Source organism: Streptopelia decaocto (assembly GCF_964273445.1).
Source record: "Streptopelia decaocto genome assembly, chromosome: 2".
In the NCBI taxonomy this organism is placed as follows: Eukaryota; Metazoa; Chordata; class Aves; order Columbiformes; family Columbidae; genus Streptopelia; species Streptopelia decaocto.
In genome coordinates this window covers 162,471,053-162,490,092 of record NC_138655.1, presented here as the reverse complement: position 1 = coordinate 162,490,092, position 19,040 = coordinate 162,471,053, and the positions used below count along the sequence as shown (strand labels likewise).

Sequence of the window (19,040 nt, the reverse complement as noted above, 5' to 3'; positions counted from 1 at the left end):
ATAGTACCAACCACATCCAGCATTACATGAAAATGCAAAGAGGGAGAATCATAGAAAATAATGATTTAAGATTGAGTTCAGCTGTTAATCTAACACTGCCAAGTCCACCACTAAACCATGTCCTTAAACATCACTTTTACACATCTTTTAAATACCTGCTGGGATTGTGATTCAACCACTTCCCTGGGCAGCCTATTCCAGTGCTCAATAACCCTTTTGGTTATCGAGGGACAGGGACTTGACATGGTTTCCTCAAAAGTCCCTGCTCAAGTGAATGTTTTCCTTCTGGTCTTTGAAATTAGTAGGTTTATTTACATACAGATAATTATCTGCTCTCTGACTTTTTTTTTTTTTCTTTTTTTCCCCCAATAAAAAGATTTAAAGATTTTATTTAAAACAAATTGTTAGATTTGAAGCCAAAAATTCTGGACAGAAAGGAAGGATTAAATTCTCAACCTTGCTGCAGTCTTGGAGGGACTTTTGTTGGTAACAACTACGTGAATTACTGCAGCAGCTGCAGGTTTTGACCAAGAATTGGAACTGTCCGGAACTTCTTACAGCATAGTCACTTGGGCCAAAATGCACCACGTGTACCTGACCTGTCCTAGGGTAAGTCCCTCCAGCTCAGTCAACAGAGACAGACTCTTCTTGTGAGGGATGATGTGCCCTTTCCAGGTCTCTGTCTTGCTGCACTGATCTCAGAGGAAAATCCCAAATCTTGCTTTGCCAGAGGCTGTGCAATGGTAAGAAACAAGGTGTTGAGTGCAACTTGATGCCCTGCAGTAGCTCACTTGGCTTCCAGCTCCTGCTCCATGGCTTCCTGCTGGTCCTGTGCCATCCACCTGCCCTTGGCAGATATCTTGGACACCCTGGGTGTCTCTAGATGACAACATGAAGGCAAATGAATTGAGCCTTCACTGTCTGTGTCAAGTGAATTGAATTTCTCCTTAGGCTCGTTGCTGTTCTGGCTGGAGCTCTGTGGTTAAGCTCAGACCACAAAGCCCAGGTAGACACGTAGACATCTCAGAGTAGGCAAGAAGAGTCTCCTTCTCAGGATACCCAAGGGAATAGGGGAGGAACTTGAACCAGAGGATGATTCAGTGTCTGCCTCTAAAAGCTTCCAGGTCCAACACAGCCAAGAGGAAACAGGAGCACTGGGAGGAGTAAACAGGTTCCTAAGTATCTCCATGTGAGACACACAGCTACTTGCAATACCTGTGCTCACTTAGTCCGGGACAGTCTCTGCGTTCCACAGAGAGCACTTTTAGCTCTGGGGTCCTTACTGTGACTGTCCTCTTTAAGTCACAATCAGGACTCTTTAAAAAAAAAACAAAAAAACATACACAAAATGAAGGGTTTTTATCTTTCTAAAGGTGCATTTCCCAAACATAAATCTTGAAAATTCAGTGTCAAGATCTCCTAACTCTGAACATCACAAATGCAACCAAATATCAAATCACCCCCAGAACACTGAACAAAAGAAACCAATTTTCTTTTGAGACATTTGCCAAAGGACACCTATTTGTATACAAACAAAAAAGCCATAGTCCTCAGAGGAGTAAAAATAGAAGACACGATTGTTTTCTTTTAATTTGCCCTGACACTTTCCTCTACCACATAGTGACTTCTGGAGTGGTGTGTCAGAGAACACACAGCTCACATTTAAAAGAAAAGCCAGTGTTTACCTGCCATGACAGCAGCAAGAAGCTGGAGATTATTAACTCTAGAGTGCCAGAATAAGGGGAAGAAAAGGAAGAGAAATAAAAACTTCCTTCTTTTTGGAAAGCTTGTGATATTTTAAGCAACTCTCATAATTTTGGGAATATTTTCCACCTTCAATAATTCCACTGGGTTGCTATGACAGGGTCTCCTTCGTTGCAGCACTGGGCGCTATCTGCAACCGTCTCTCATTAGGAGGATAAAGAGATGTCCATTGTACTGCAGAGAATGAAGAGTTGTTTTTCTACGTGGCAGAGGGGTAAAAACTTAAAAGGTCAATTGTTGGCATCAACTGGCAGAATAAACTCAGAGCAGACAGTGTTCATGAAAACCAAGAAGCCTTTGAGAACATCCTGCTGATTCTGCTAACCATGATTCCACAAATGCAACATGATTGTCTTGAAAATAGGGAGGCTGACCTGAAGCCCACAGATGCAACAATAAGACTACAAAACCAGAAACAGGTAAAGAAGAGAAAAATAGAGGAGAAAGATGCAATGCTAAGTCAACAGGTCCCAGGCTTTGCCTTGTAGGGTGGCCTGACACCTCCTCTTTGGAGGTGGTGATGGCTCCTTGGACCACAGACAGACACGGCTTGTGTCAGTCATCACTGATGGTACCTGGCAGACAGACATAGAGTCTCCTGAAGGCTGCTCTGCTGCTGTCCGACCCAGTGATTCAGCTCTCCTCGCTGCAGATATCCATGGTATCATGAGCTCACCACCCAGGCTGTCCTGAGAACAGAGCAGAAATCATCAGTGTCATGGTGTGTCTTATCTGCTCCTCTTTAGGTGTCTGCTGTAGCATCTCTCTTCTTGCTGGATCTCTGTTGCTTATGGAGGAAAATTCTGTTGCCTTCAAATGAGGCTTGGAGATGGAGTGGCTGTGGTCTTCAAGAGCAGGTGAGATCATAGAAGAGTTTGGGTTGGAAGGGACCTTCAAATCTCACCCAGTGCCACCCCTGCCATGAGCAGGGACATCTTCACCAGCCCAGGTTGCTCAGAGCCCTGTCCAGCCTGGCCTGGGATGTCTCCAGGGATGGTTCATCCACCACCTCTCTGGCCAACCCAGGCCAGTTTCTCACCACCTTCATTGTAAAAAATTTCTTCCTCATGTCTAGCCTGAATATTTTAGTTTAAAACTTTGTCCTATCACAACAGGCCCTGCTAAAAAGTCTGTCCCCATCCTTCTTATAGGCCCCTTTTAAGTACAGAAAGGCTGCAGTAAGGTCTCCCCAGAGCTTTCTCCAGGACCCATCTAATCTGACTTCCAAGTAAGCTTGACGGTGTCATGGTCAATGCCATGCTTGTTATGGGACTCCTGCCTCCTTCCAGGCAACACAGGTAGAAGGGAAACCACAACTTTGCATAGCCAAGGTGTCTCCACAAATCCCTTAGAGCATGCTCAGGTCTTGATCATGAGCACAGACCTGTCTCTCTCTTCACACTCCCCACTACCCCAGCTTTGTGCATTTGCAGTGTGGTGTCAGGATCTGTTTCCCACCTTGGGATGCCTTGTGCTGGGCATGGCTGGGCCAGCTCTCCTGCTTGTGTTATCAGGGACTGGGAGGATGGAGAGGTGTATGGGAGCCCTGAGACACTCCACAGATGTGGCTGCACCCTGGCTGGTACACCACTGTCTTCATATGACTTGCAGATCCCCTCATCTTCTCCCATCCTGTGAGATCACCCATGGTGTCTTGTCATGTGTGGGGAGACATCAGCACGGAAAGCTCTGCAAGCTGCCTGGGTGGACCCAAACCTGAACTGACAGCTTTTGTTAGGCTTTCTAACACCTAATATCATTTGAAAGCCAGCCACAGCTGTTTCATGCTGCCTTGGAAAGCAAAGCAGCCTCGATCACAGGGACAATGAAGGGGCCCTGTCCCCTCTGGTCCCCTCTTCCCAGGAACAGAAATGCTATTTACTTCTCTCCCAAGCTCCGGGCCCAGCCTTTAGGGCTCTGCCTTCTCACACTCCCCTGCTACTTCTCCTGCCTGGTTGGTCAAGTTAATTTTCATGCTCTCATATCCCCAGTTTCTTGCCAGCACTTGTGGGAAGGCATGAGCAAAAAACTCCCTGCATAGAGGATGCAAGAGGCAAGGCGAAGGCTCAGCAGGAAGGTTATAAAGCAGACAGCCCTTTCCTCTTGCAGGCAGAGCAGCGAGGAAAACCACACAGAGGGTTTATTTCCCTTTCTTTCTCTCTTTCTCTCTCTCTCTTTCTTTTTCTTGCCCTCTCCCCTTCTCCTTTCCCTTCCTGCCCCCATCACCAGCCGCCTCCGGAGCCCGTCCCCAATCCCTCCCAGCACCATGCCTCCTGGAATGTCGCAGCTCCGCTCTTTCATGAGCAGTGTGTGGTATTATGACTCCGGCAATGCTGAGCCCTGCCAGCACGCCTCAAACCACAGGTATCTGACCCCGTAACGCTGATTAATGTCCCAATTCACAAACCGATAGGGTCGGCAGCATCGGTGGCCAATACAGGACACCACCCCACTCCTCGCCCTCTCCTCCCTGCAGATCCCCTCTCCCTTTGCTTGGGGAGGGTTGGGGGGGATCTGTTCCAAAAAAACCAACCGGCAGCGACCGCGGGAGCTGCCAGCAGCAGCCGGGAGCTGTGCATGGTCTGGGTGCCTTTACAACAAGGCCAGCTCTGTGATTACGGCACATTAAACCTTCAGTGCGGTGCAGGCAGCTCTGGGCCGTGACGTCCTCCCAGCTCCAGCCACTCAGCTCCAGCATCCCCCTCGTCTCCTCCTTTTTGTGGGCATGGAGGGGAGACACGGGAGGGCTTGACGTGCTGCTCACCTGGAGATGAGGGCAGCCATGGCCTCAGAGTCAAGGGGGAAGACACGGCGGGGAGAAAAGCTGTGGTGGATGTGCATGCCTTGGTGGGACATGGAAAGAAGGGAGGAGGAAGGTCCCTGGAGCGAAAAGTGGAGGCTGCGACCCATTTCAGGAAGCCAAATCAACCATGGAGCGTGTTGCGATGAGGCATCCATGCATTTTCCTGTGGGGATAGAAGCATCCCTGCTACTGGGCAGTGGATGGTGGTGGGAGTCCCAAAAGAGCCCTGTTTTGGGGCTGTTGATGCCTCAGATGTGACTGTAGCAGGGATCCAGCCAGGCACCCTTGGGCTGGAACCTGCTGCAGTATTGGATCCTTCCCACGGGACCACAAGCCTCAGCTGATCTTGTGTGAGAAGATAAATCACCTGGGTCCTGCTCTCTGTCCCCCTTGACCATGCCCACATCCATATGTCTACAATAACTTTTTCCCAAAGCAGTGTGGCCTCATCCAAACCATGTCCTATAGCCCACAATACACCTGAAATGTGCCTAAGCATTGTCTGGGGTGTTGCAGGCTAAAGCAATGCCAGGGACCATGCTGGCAGTAAAACATCATGAAGTACTGCAGGACAGCACCGCAACCCTGGCCTGCCCATTTTTTCTTACTAGTAAAGGCTAAGCCCTGTCAGCTGGGAGTTTCTTCAAGCAGTGCCAAAGTCTCACCTGTGGTCTCCTGTCCATCCTTCTTCTTGGACTGGAGGAGCAGCCCTGATCCTCAGTGCTTCCACATCCCTGACTGGTTCAAAAAGGATGGAAGAGGAAACACAAAATGTTGGGATTTTACAGGTCAAACAGCCTTCTCTTCCCAATTCCTTATGCTTTGCATTGCCCTGCGGGCTTTCTGGGAAACATGGGCTTCCCAACTTGATGCTTTCAGAGGAACTACAAATCTTTGCCTGGTCCACTTTCTACAGGGTGTTAACTCTGAAGCCTAAGAAGGTACTTCCCAATGGAGTATTTTTCCATTTCATTTTAGATGCCTGTTTTGAAAGCTGAGAGCTTAGGGCCAGCAGTAATGTGAGGAACAGTGGTGCTACCAAGAGGCAAAGTGGTGAATAAAGAAATCCAGAAAAGAAGCAAAAGCTGTTGCCACAGCAGTGAGAAAATGCATAATTGTTTTTTTTTTTTGGAGGACTAACAGTGCTGATAATGAAGTCTGGCACTGTCAGCATAGCAGAAGGGAATTGGACACCAGGTTGGGAAAAGTGTTGCATGCTCAGGTCTACTGTGTAGACCCTATGGGCTCTCACCCTTACAACTACCCAGAAAAAAACACTGACAACTGTTATGCAGTGAATTTGGCTGCTTTGCAACTACAGGAGGGATGGATGATTCACCTCCATGTCAGCAGAAACCAGAAAAATGGTAAATAGAAGGACAGTGGGATCCACCTGGGCTGTCTGATCCTGCTCCACCTCAGGTGTCTCCTCCACCCTGCTCTGTTCATGGCATGTCAGTCAGTTCACCCTTTGGCTTGGCCATCGTTCTGCTTATCTGGGTAACCCAGAGCCCTTATTGCCCCAGGAACTGCTGAGTCAGGTCATTCGAGCACATGCCTGCATTGACCCCTACAGAGATCCTCCTTGTGTTCAGACTTGTTGGCACAGAACCAGGGCTGGATCCTTACCTGGGTGCAAAACAAGGGCTGACTCTGTTCCATTTTCACCAACATGCTCCCATCCCCCTGCTCCTCCACGCACGTGAGTCATCTTTTGCTGATGACAGAGTAAATTAGGAATACACAGTAGCTGTAATTTTGAATGGCCTGGTTTCCCACTTCCAGTGCTACAAAATATGTGCAAAAAGCACTTAAAGTTCGATTTTTTGATCACACCAACATTGTCAATGACACCAAGAGATGCAAGGGCAAAATCAGTATAAAAATTTGAGTAGCAGAAAAGCAAAGGCAATCACTGATTGCACAGTCTGCTTTGAATACTGATGCTAAATTTGCTCAAATCTCAGAGATTCAGACATCACGATTTGGCATCCTTTAAGAGTGGACCCAATTCCACAGATGAATTCAGTCCTGTCGTGTGGTTTGAGAAATCCAGCCTGCCAACATGCTTATCAACCTTCCCCACTGTCACCAGAGCCAGAAACAAGAGCAACACTCCCTCTTTTCTCATCCCCCCCAAATTGCTCATGCTTAAATGCTTTCAAGAAGGCATTCATTGCACAAGGCAGCCAGCCACAAAAGAAGCTACTGAAGCATGGCCGAACATGGTTTGGAGAAGCATCAGGAAACTGGAGGTTTGTCATCCGACCCAGATCTCTCAATTTGCAAAATCTTCTCCCCGTCCAGATGCAATCCAGGGCCAGGAGACCAGGACCAGTATATGCCAGTTGGGCTTCTCCAATTTACCCTCCGGCTCTCTCTTTATTTTCCTGCAGTGACACTGATTGACATCAGATGAGATGCTCTTGGCCCTTCTGCGCTCCACAGGAACACCACTGATTTACGCCAGCAGAAGGCTCTGGCCTCTTGAGCTTTGTGGTTTCTATGATGAGGTTAAGGCAAATCACAGAGAAAATATGATCCCAGGAATGAAACAAACAAAAAATAAAGAAAACGACAAAAAAACCCAAACACGCTTCATTGTGGTGGTGAAAGGCTGACGGAGAAACATCAGTCATAGTGGGAAATGAATTGGAAATGAAGCTGGTACTCTGCAGTGGGATCATATGGTGGGATGCTCCAAGACTATTTAACAATGCTACGGCATGAGTCACAACCATAAAGTTATATCCGCATGCTCACTTGTATATACACACATACATAACAGTTTTGCACCAAACCCCGTGTCTTTGTCAGCTGAGGAAATAAAACCTCGAGGCCCACCCAGGTTCCATGGGATGCAAACACAGATGGTGTGTGGTGGGATGCTCTGCAGCTGAGCGGGTCCCCCGAGGATATGGGGCAGCTTGGAGATGCGCGAGCACCCATTGTTGGCATCTAATGGAAAATCAGTGCTATTCTGTGTGGTTCCCATGCAGTGGCTAACCTGGGTAAACAGTCCTGGTACCTTAGCACAAATGAAAATAAGCCACGGCTATGTTATATGCAGTGCATCAGACCCTCTGACCACCTACTGGTGTGTGTTTTAGTAACCATGGCTATTCAGACTGGGGAAAAGTTTCCACCTCAGTGCCTATAGCGTAATCTCTCTCTCTTTTACCCTTTTCTGGGAAGAACAGTAAAAATAAACCGTGTTACCAGATGCACAGACTCCACCTTCACTCCCCACAAGTTCACTGTTCCATTGCTGCACATGCAGAACAAGAAATGCATGAAAGAACACAGAAGGTCCAAGGCAGAGCTAAATCTCAACTCCTGGTCTTGTCTCCTTACTGAAGAGGCCATTTTAGGGCAAGAAATTCAGTATGTGTAACCTCAAAGGCACTAGAAGAAAACACAAGCTCAGAGGAACCTTCAGGGATATCAACTCTGAGAGGTTAAAATGTTTCATAACCTTATGGCTCTTGACAACCCAGCAATTCTAGCTTTTGAAGCTCTATATGTTGGTCATCTCTTTGAAGTCCCATCTCTTGTCAGCTTCCTCCCACTTTAATTTTATTTTTGTATCTATTTTTATTGAGCTGAGTGAAATTGCTAACCATTGAATAGATATGCTACTAAATGTTGCTTTATTGATCTTACTCTTCAAGTACAGCCAGGAGAAACAGGTCATTTCCTTGCAATCACTCACCACAGCTGGTGTCTCAAAGCTACTTTAGTTCTGGTTGCTCCATGCCTGAAAGGAGAAGTGGTTTGGGATGTAGGAGTTGAGAAGAAAATCAGGGTAACATTGAGGAGAGGCATGGGTTTAGGAAATAAAAATGGGATAGATGGAAATAGCATGTGAAGTTCATGGAAATCAATCCAGTGGTTTCACTGAATTTTGGAATTTGATTTGTATCTTTGCAAAACAAAAGAGGCTTCTGGCTATTTGCTCCTGGAGGAGATCATAGCATCATTTAGGTTGGAAGAGACCTTCAAGATCATCAAGTCCCACCATAATGTAACTCTAGCACTAAACCATGTCCCTGAGAACCTCATCTGTACCTCATTTAAACATGTCCAGGGATGGTGACTCCACCACTGCCCTGGGTAGCCTGTTCCAATGCCTGACAGCTCTTTCTGGAAATAAATTGTTCCTAATATCCAATTTAAACCTTGCTGGTGCAACTTGAGGCCATTTCCTCTTGTCCTTCCATGTACCTACAGGGAGTGGGCTACCTGTACATTCCAGTTTGGTCAAAAATGTGGTTTTCTTTCTCCCTGGCCTTATGAAAGGCCAAAGACAGCGACAGAAATGACACAGGATGGGGTGACAGGTCATGGGAAAAGCACGGTGCAGGAAAGTGGGAACAAAATCATGTTTAAATGAAGCTCTGGGGTCCAGCAGTCCCAGCCTTCCTGGGTAAAGCAGAACCAGGGTGCTTCCAGCTTCTCAAACCCTCCTTTCCCTCCCGAGCTAAGAAATGTCCCACTCCGTGTCTGCTACCTGTACCATTCCATTGATTAGTGTATGAGATGGGCCCAGGGCTCTTCTGAGATGTTGCAGTCCCTTGAATGGTCAAGGCATATAAACCAAGTGAATAAATCAAGGCAATAAGATGATGATGAAATGACTGGCTAGTAGACCTAAACAGCGGCAGAATCCCCCAAAGCCCTAGTGAGTCTCAGTTAATCTGTCATTTGTGCTCTGCCATGTGCCTGAGGTGGTAGTTCCCTGCCATCTGCTGCTCTTTACAAAGTTCCTCATCCCTAAACCAGCAGCATGAGCTCGGTTTTGCACACCACTCACTTTTCTGTTAAAACATACAGAAAAAATAAAAAATAAACATTTAGGTCCCAAGCCAAAGTTCAGTGAAGAAAAGGTTTTCTAAGGACACCTAGTGACTTTCAAACCTGCCTTTACAGATGCAATTGAGGCTGCTTCTTGCTTTCAATGTGGCAACACTAAGCAGATAAATACACTGAAATGCTTGGGGAGAGAAGAAGGGAGATTGAAGGAAAGATAACAGCGAGGAACCCTGATGAGCAACAGGGCAGCCATGTGAAAAATGAGATAACTAACCTGCTTTGTGTGCTGAGACAGCAACTCCTATCTCCAGACACTGATTTAGGAGGAGGTCTTTTTCAAGAGGCCAAGTCTCCTTTTGATGAGCTGCCCTTATCTGACAGACAGCTGATACTTGAGGTCGTTAGGGTGAGAAGACTCAAAGGCAACAAATACCTTTGGACTTCAGAATGTTCATTTGTTCTGCACTTTGATAGGGTTAGAGAGGTGACTGAGGACAGAATGGCTGTGTTGTCTAGTTCTGCTTGTGTCAACACCTTCCTCAACTTGGATGCAGGAAGAATGGTTTGGCTTGACCATTTACCTTTTTAGCAGGGCCTATTGCGATAGGACAAGGGGTGATGGTTTTAAACAAAAGAAGGGGAGATTCAGGCGAGACATGAGGAAGAAATTTGTTATAATGAGGGTGGTGAGAGCCTGGCCCAGGTTGGCCAGAGAGGTGGAGGATGAACCATCTCTGGAGACATCCCAGGCCAGGCTGGACAGGGCTCTGAGCAACCTGAGCTGGTGAAGATGTCCCTGCTCATGGCAGGGGTGGCGCTGGATAAGCTTTGAAAGTCCCTTCCAATACAAACTGTTCTATGATTCTATGAACTCTGTCATATCTCAGCTTGTCTGGGCCACTTCTGAATCTTGGAAGTCCTTGTTTATACTGCTAAATATAAGGGCTGGTTCCTGCCCTCTGTCCCTGTGGCACAGCACATCGCATGTCTACAAGGCTAAACTTATTTTTCTTCAAAAAAAGAGGGTAGTTATATCCAGTACCCCTGACATATGTTGCCCTGCTACACCACTTGGCACTGTCTGCAGGACTCATCTGCTCAGATGAAAACTCTGCCAAGAAGTGTGCTAACCATCAGATGGTGTGGCTGATGGAGGGGAGATTCAGAGGTAGGACTAAGCCTATTCTGAGCTCACTTTGAGCCTTATAAATATCCCAGGATGGGTGTCAAAAGGATGGGCCAGACTCTGCTCCGTGGTGCCCAATGACAGAGTGAGGGACAACGGGCACAGACTGAAACACAGGAGGGTCCATCTGAACATGAGGAGAAACTTCTTTCCTTTGAGATGCCAGAACCTGGACCAGGCTGCCCAGAGAGGTTGTGAAGTCTCCTTCTCTGAGACATTCAAACATGCCTGGACTTGATCCTGTGTGATCTGCTCTGGTGAACCTGCTTTAGCAGGTGGATTGGACTGGGGGATCTCCAGAGATCCCTTCAACCCCAACCACTTGGTGTGATTTTGTGTGACTGTACAACCACGGTGTCAGGACAAACCTGCACACATTGCTGGCTGCTCATCCCTTCTTGTCCCCTGCTCTGTGACCCAGTCTCTCCCTAGCACATCTTGGGAGGCTCATCCAAGCCTTTGCTGTGCAGATGCTATTCACTGACCCAGATACAAGCCTTCTCCTACATTTATTTTCTTTTTTTTTTTCCATCTTGGGTTAGTTTTGTGCCAGATCAGTGAGCTGAATCAGCTCATGGTGGAGTGCACATAGTCAGGAGGGAAGGAGGTAGATGGGAGGAGACGCTGCTGAAATTCCTTGAACCAGGGATGCTGGAGGGGTGAAAAGGAAAAGGGGCAGAAAAATCCACTTTCTGCTTTGCTGGGTAAAGGGAAAAACACGTGGCCAGAAAGACAGGGCAGCCTCGCAGAAAATTTCAACAACTGAACCATCACCTGAATGGAGTCAGAGGGATTTGTGTTACAGGAAGATCAAAGTACAACCTGATAAGAGGGAGCCAACAGTTCAAAATTTTCCTTTCTTGAAAATCAGGTTTCTGGAAGTCAATCCAAGCTGAGGCTCCTAAACTACAGAACCCTTCTACTCACTGACAAGAGTCAACCTGGCCTCAGTGGAAATAAAGGGATTAATGCCAAGGCAGGTACCTCAAGCACAAGTTTAGGTGTTTTATTCCCATGACACAAGATGGGAAAACTCAAGGTCTGACCCAGCAGATATTCTGCTGGTTGAATTTCAGCCCCAAGTGTAGTTTGCTTATTGCCATGAAAGGTGAAACACAGAAAACTTCTTTAGTACACCAGCTCTTGCAAGGCTGGCTGAAGTTCGAGATGTTATGGGTTAAAATATCTAAATATTGTAGCAGCTAAGTGGGTGCAGAGGGAGAAAGCAAATTCTCCATGTCAGGCCAAAATATCTTTGATATGGTCTAATCTTTAACACAGGCTGCTCCTGTTGAGTTCTTCCTTTCGGTCAGGGCTTGCCCTAAGGAACACATTTTTCTGTTGTTTTTGTGAAGGTTAGTAATTAAGAGTTGCTAAAACTTCACTTACAGGAGGAGGTAAGCAGAGAAACCCCCCTACACTTGCCCTTTTGGAGAGAAACAGCCCATCCAAAATGGGTGGGGGATCCCTGCTGGCTTCTTCCTTTGATCTGGACAGCGTGAGAGGGTGAGGGGTTTCAGAGGCATTAGAGCTCAAAAGGCTGAGACGAGCCCAGTGACAGCCATGGGGTTGGAAAAATGCACAGTCTAGTGGGAACCTAAATATGCGTCAGACTTCATCTCCCTCTCCCAGCGGTGCGGGATGAGGATGGAGCCGCTTGGCAGCAACAAAGGACCAGTTCCCAGGAGGGGTTTAAGTCGGAGGCAGCTGTAGTCTGGCTCTGCTATTCCCTCCTCCTGCTCTTCAGGCACAAAGATTCAATGACTGCAGAGTTTAGCTGGAGCCACTGACCCCAAGAAGAAGGGTTTTCTCTGCCCTGTATCTCAGTGCCGGGTGCTTTACCACCTCACCCCACACTGTTGGTTGGAGGTTGCCTGACAACAGTTGCAATTTAGGGGTTTCAGTGTGATGAGTGCAGTGTCTGTGCCCCAAATAACTTGGCAACCTGGGGAATGATTTTAGCAGAATTTGACCGAGGGGCTGAGCAGTGCGTTCCCAAGCAGACAGAAATCCTCCAGCCAGCATCTTTATACCCTTGCAGAGTCCCTTATCAGGACACCCATCCCAGGAAAAGAGACGATAGGAGACACACAGCTTTGGGATGACTCTCAGCCTCTCAGCATCATTTTTCAAAGGGACACGGGGGCGCAGGGTGGTGGTGGCAGGGGCAGCAGCTGTCTCTGCTCGAGCTGTCTGGGCTGAGGGAACCCCTCGCAAGGACTGCAGACACAACGCCCTAGCTGAAATAATCCCACTGATCTCAAAGCACCACTCTGGGGCTATTTCTAAGAGGCCAGAAGCCAAACAACAACTGCATGGACCTAAAAGATGCACCTCGGATTTCATTTCCTCCAGCCTTGACCCCCCCTGTGCTCACAGTTGCCCTGTTGCTTTTCCTCTTCCCGATGCAAGGAGCTCACACTAAACCCAGCTTGCTCAGGTCAGACTTAGCACCGGGCAGCTGGGATGAAGTCATAGCCCATGCGCCACCCTGATGCGGAGGCTTGTTTGCTTTATGTTTTGTGGTTGAGTGTTTTATAGTCCAGGGATATCCTCTAATCCCAAAGTACAATAACAAAAGTCGTATCTTTCATAAATACACAGGGCAGGGATGGGCACATTCCCAAGCGTGTGGAGAAAAGAACATTTTAGACCTTGTTTCCCTGCACTTGGAGCCTGTCTTTATTTAATGAAGTTAGAAAGCTAGTCGGATTTGAAGGATCTCTATATTTTATTATTATTATTCTTTTCATTATGGGCCATATTCTGAGGCAGAATAGGATTATCTTTCCCTTCCAGCTATAAATTATTCACTTCAAATCCTTCCCTTTTCCAGATCCCTGAAGATGTGGGTCTGATCAAAGGAACAACAGACAAGTCAGAGAGCAACGCACCAACCAGCATCTCCTTAATTCAGCTGCTTTGCTGCCTGAGCACCGGGATCTTGGCTGGTTGGTGACCCAAGAATTGCTTTGGTTTGAAGAAGAGAGTTTTTCTGATGTATATCGAGCCCTCCTACTGGAGATTAACACCAATGCTGGTGAGGATGCAGATCCCTTGGAAATAAGGGCTACAACCCTTCTACAGGGGACCTGGTTGATCTTGTCCCTGTTTTGGGGTGTGCTTGCAAGAAAAGTCTCCAAATCCCCTCCTGACACCCCTTGAACTTCTGGGGGATTGCTGCAGCTTCTCTGCAAATTCAAAGGGAAACTTCAGCATTTCCTGAGCAACCTGAGTGGGGCCAGGGCTGGGGAATCACAGGCTGCAGCAAACACGGAGGGGTCGAGACCGTTCTGCTCCCAAAATGCACCCCCCGAGTGTGCATCACCTTCTGGAAGGCATCAAGCACTGCCAAAAGGCAATACTCTCTCAGTAATTTAAAGTGGGGGTCCCCTTTGCTACCCGTTTCATACCTCGCACGTATCTGCTTCCCCGCATCATGTTGAGCTCAGCTGATTGCAACCACCTCAGGCTGATGCCCCTTTCCCAAAATGGAGCTATTGAGATCCAAAGTCCTGCAGAAGGCTGATGTTTTTATTATTATTATTATTAATAATAATAATAATAATAATAATAATATCTCCTTCAGTGACAATTGGATTGGGGGCTTCCAGGCTGAGACAAGAGAAGGAAACTGAGTAAAAACCATGAGAGCAAACCATGGAGCTTTCTGATGGAAGGTGGGACACAGGGAGGTTTTTCTGCACCTATATCTTAAATACCTGTTCTTTGCCAATGTCGGGCCCTACTTTTAAGGCTCCTCTCACATGTATTTTCTTTTCAAGTCCATGTTTGCAGGGCTATCTGGCTTGGGCCAGTCTTACTCGTCTGGCCTTTAGACCAAACAGCAGAATTCACCCAAATTTCCCCTTCACCATGCCAGATTTCAGGCACAGAGCACTTAATCAGCAAGCCAGATTCCCCTCACTGTTTAGGCAGGTGTTAATTATGATATTCTCAGGGAAATGCTGGGGTAGGACCCCTCTGAATTGCCAGGGGGTTGGAGGAGAGCAGAGCTTCACCCAACAATTTATCCTACATCAAAGCCTGTCCCTCTCAGCTGCCCCTCAGAAGCTCAGGTCAGGGATGCTGATCTCACTGTGGATTTTGCACGGCCACAGGCTCTTGGAAATCCACAATTTCTGTACAGACACTTTTAACTCTGAGAGAACTTGCTCCCACAGCATTTTTCCCTGTGCTGAATTTCCCACCCTGGTTTACATTTAATTCAGGGACATGCAGCCCGTGTGCTGTGGCGAAGGGATTCAGCTGCCCCACGATGACACAGACAATCAAAGAAACCATTTCCCAGGCTTATTTCAGCACTCTTGCTTCAAAAAAATCTTTACTATCACCTTTGCTGGCTGACATAAGGAATAACAGGAGTGACAGCTTCAGATTTAGGATGCGTCATGCTCTGCCCGATCTCAGCATCACCAGCTCTCAGATGCAAAGTGATGGAGCTGCAAAGAGCCCAATGATTAGAGCCACGGCTCTCAAGATCTAAGTCCTCCAGCCTCAGACGGATAAACTGTGCCCTGAAGCTCTGAGCGGACTGCAGGAATCCTTCTGACTCCAGTGCCACAACAGAGCTTTGCTTTGGTCTGCTGGAAGACTGAAAGGTCGGGTACCACTTTTAGCTTAGGCAAAGCCACCACGGAGTGTGTCTCTAAATTAAGCCCTTGCATCCCCATCCTTCTACAGCCGCCCTCATTGATTTTTGTTGCTTCTAGGACAGAGGCACTTGGTGACTTTTATTGGCAGCAGCACATAAACCACACGCAGACCTGCTAGCCAAATAACAAATATACATATGACCCTTCTTATAGTGTTGTAACTAAGACATCACTGTGCTGAAACATGCAGTCAATACCATATGGTGTTTTTAAGTTCATATAAAAATTGAGTTAGTTTGGGAAAGAAACAACAGCAAAAAAAACCCTGCAAGTTATTCCCTGCCTCCCAAGTCTCTGTATAAAGGGTTTATATGGGGCTGACCTTCTTATTCTGCCTAAGTGGATGCCAGAAGGGACACACATCATCTCTGCAGTCTCTGAATTGTCAGGATGACTTTTCAAACCTTCTGGCAACTCCTTCAGCTGTCAATAGTGGCTTTGAAAAGCCAGAAAAGTATCTGAAACATGAACTTCACCCTGGGCCCAATTAAACCAAATGGGGTTTCTAGCAGCAGGACCCTAAATCAGTACAGGAGGGCATCAGGCTTTTGGAAATGCAACAAACACTCTTGTGTATTCCTCACCTAGCGCTTCACAGCAAATTTCCTGGTTTTTTTTTGCCTCTTTGTGATTCTGGCAAAGCTGTTCCTGATTTACACCCAAACCCAGCTCGCCCTGATGTGCGGGGGCACGTTCGGCTGCTCCGGCCATCGCAGCAAATCACAGATCTTGTGATCTGAAAGTGTCTGCTGTAATGGGGCTATCAAAAATTAAAACCAAAATACCCAACGGGAACATGAGACGGCTGATCCTTGATTCACATGGCTGGTCCTCTGCACTTTCTGGAGGTACTGGGATGTACTGTAAAAGGGGAGTGAACTGGGAATGGGGCTGGAGATGCGCTCAGCAGCCCTTGCCTGTCTTTTCTGGATCCTTAAGTTTGCTGAGCTCCAGTCTGAGTGCTTCACGAACCTGACGTTCGCGGGTGCCATCAGGGACACCAAAGCCAGGAGGAATTTTGGTGCTGACTTCAGCGGCCAAAGGGCTGTGGAGGTGGGGGCGTAGCAGGTGCTACAGACCTACCCTGTCATGATATAGCCCCAAAGTCAGAAGTGGTCATGGAGAAACTAATCCAACCCCAGAACAGCAGAGAAACCTCAACCAACACTAACACCGTGACAAAACTACAAGCGGTCCCCTCAGCTTCCCTGATATTCTTTGAGTTTTGAAAGATTTGAGCTTAGAGTGAGACCAAGACGAGAATGGGCTGCAACAATGATTATTTTCTGAGGGGCTATTTCTTCTCGTTCATTGATATGTTTTCCCCAGCATGATGCTGGATGTGTGTGAGGGAAATACCCCCCTACCGACCCTGCACAAGGTCTCAAGAAGCTCCTACCAAGCCCAGGGGACAGAGTGGTGGTTCCTGGAGGAACTGGGTGCATCTCCATCCCTCGTGGGAATGGAGACACCACTTTATGTGGTGGTCGTGTCCCTTCCTACGCCAGAAGACACCAAGAAACGGCAGCAATGGTGGTAATTCCAAGGATGGAGAAAGCAAGGAAAGCACATGTCCGAGCAGTGTGTCCATCCGTGGGTTAATATCTGGTGGCCGATTCTGGATGACATGTCCCATCCATTCAGCAGACGGGCTTTGGAGACCATTTGGGGCTGCAGAGGGGGGTCTGTAGATTTTAGCCCATTCCCCATCACCACCATCAAGGAAGTTTTGACAGACTTTAGCCCTTTTTGCTGCCTCTGGAAAGATATTTTCTCTCCATGTGTGCAGGAACAGGTGAAAACAAGCCAAGTAGCGAAGGGTTAATACTACTTTCATACTCCTGAGTGTAAACTGTCCACAAGCCCTGCGCTCTAAGGTCCTCTCTAAATTTAATCCCAAAGAGGAAGGCACTGTTATGCTGAGATTAAGCAGATTTGCAGATTTAGAAGATTAAATTTGTCATCTTGGGGAGGGAAGTGCATTAAAAAAAATACATATATAAGAAAAAGAAAAGTTGCCCTTTACCCATAGGTGTCTTTGAAATTATCCTCTAAATGCTTTCCCCAGAGCCCTGTCAAACTGCACGCGTTCCTGTCCGGAGGGGTTTAAAAGTGATTCAAACTCTTCGGGAAGCACAGACATTTTAATTTCATCTGGTGCAGCAACTCTTGAGACCAACTGCACACACTATCTGCCAGCAAAATAAGCCACTGGGCTGAAAAAAAACCCCAAAACCTCAGTGTTCAGCCTTCTAAATAAATCCTTGATACAGCGAATTACTCATCAAGGAAACAACCGCGCGGAGCGTTCAAGAACGAGAAGGGAAAAGATTCGAGGGACTCACCAGAGCGTAGACTGAACTCAAGACGGAGCAGCAGAGGATCAAACCCAGGCTGTGATAAACCAGATATGATCCCATATCCAAGAGGCTTCTTCCAACATCCAAGGTCGCTCAGGGAAGTCGGAGGACGAGAGGTCTCCAAACGCTCCGCTTAGCAGATGATTTCTCCTTCTTCCCCTCCCGTCCCCCCCCCACCCCCCACCTTTTCCAGAATTTATGTTTGATTGTTTGTTTGTTTACACAGTTTTTTAGCCAGAAAGGCACGTGACGAGAAACCCCGGTCTTTTGCTTCGTTTTCTCATGGCTGGAGATCTGGGCAGCTCCCGAAATGCAGCCGAGGAGCCCATGTGAAGCGGGAGCAACTTCGCTCCCTTCAGAGCCGCAGCCCCTGGTGCTGTTTGTTTTCCGCGTGCATCTGTCTCGGAGCAGAAAAAATCACATCCATATGTCAAAACTGCCCTTCTGTTTCCTTTTTTATGAGGCAGTGGGAAGTTCAAATAATTTCTTTGTCAAACGCAAACACACAGAGAGAGGGAGAGAAGAGGAGGGAGGGAGGGAGAAGGCGTGAGAGGGGTGGAAGGGGTGGGATATTGGAGAGGGTGGGGGAGGCTTTTAACCACTGCTTTATTTTTAGATCCAGTAATTTTATCTTTTGGGTTTCAGAAGGGTTTGGGGAGGAAAAAAATAAATTTAAAAAATCACTTTTTTTTTTTCCTCTTTTCTGCATGCAAACAAATCGCAAAGTCGAAAGTAACAAAAAAAAAAAAAAAGCGAAAACTTGGAAATATTTTCACTTAGCAATTACCTTTTCGCAAACAGCGGTACTCTGGGGGTTTTTCGCTTGTATATCCCGGCACGTTTCAGCTCCACAATAGGTTTATTCTGCCAGCCTTCCAGGTTGCAGCGCGTTTAGGTTACAAACAGGGATTTTTTGCTGCTCTCTCCCTCTGTGTCTCAAAGGATCTGCAGTTTCAAAAAGCCGATTGAGTCCGGCGTGAAAGCGTGGGGCTGAGAGATCACTCCCCCACCCCCTTTAAGTAGCTTATTTTAGCCTTTTTTTTTTTTTCTTTTCCCGCGGCAAAACTGCTTTTTTTTCACTTACTCCGCGAAATTTTCGAGGTTTGAGTTTGATTTTTATTTTATTTTGTTTTTAATTCTATTTACTTTTCCACCCTCGCACCCGCATGGGCGCAGAATCTGCCGTCCCGTGGCCAGGAGGAGCCTCCTGAAGCCGGGGTTTTGCAGCCCCCCCCGGAGCTGGTTGAGGACCGGCCGGGGATGGGGAGGCGGGTCCCCGATACCGCTGAGCCCCCCCGGGGGTCCCCGCTGCCCCCATCGCCACCCGGAGCCCATCGACCCCCATCGCGTCCCCCCCTTCCCCTCTTGCATTTCACCAGCTTCTCGGAGTTTGAGGGTGAGGATGTTACTCCCAGCTCAGCCAGGCGGTTTCATTCATA

At 47.5% G+C, this 19,040-nt stretch overlaps 1 protein-coding gene across 3 annotated transcripts in view; it reads right to left on the bottom strand.

Annotated features, from left to right (window-relative positions):
• PTH1R (parathyroid hormone 1 receptor) overlaps positions 1-19,040 on the bottom strand; it is a 123,675-nt gene extending 104,635 nt beyond the window's left edge. Inside the window, exons 1-4 of one of the 3 annotated variants that reach the window (XM_082046771.1) lie at positions 18,978-19,040; positions 18,389-18,546; positions 17,587-17,998; positions 2,340-2,453 (exon numbers count right to left, since the gene is read on the bottom strand). In XM_082046771.1, coding sequence (XP_081902897.1) covers positions 2,340-2,453; positions 17,587-17,661 — 189 coding nt within the window. In that variant the 5' untranslated portion in view covers positions 17,662-17,998; positions 18,389-18,546; positions 18,978-19,040. Of the gene's footprint in view, positions 1-2,339; positions 2,454-17,586; positions 17,999-18,388; positions 18,916-18,977 lie in introns of those variants that run through there. The other 2 variants (XM_082046770.1, XM_082046772.1) reach the window with 2 other exon arrangements.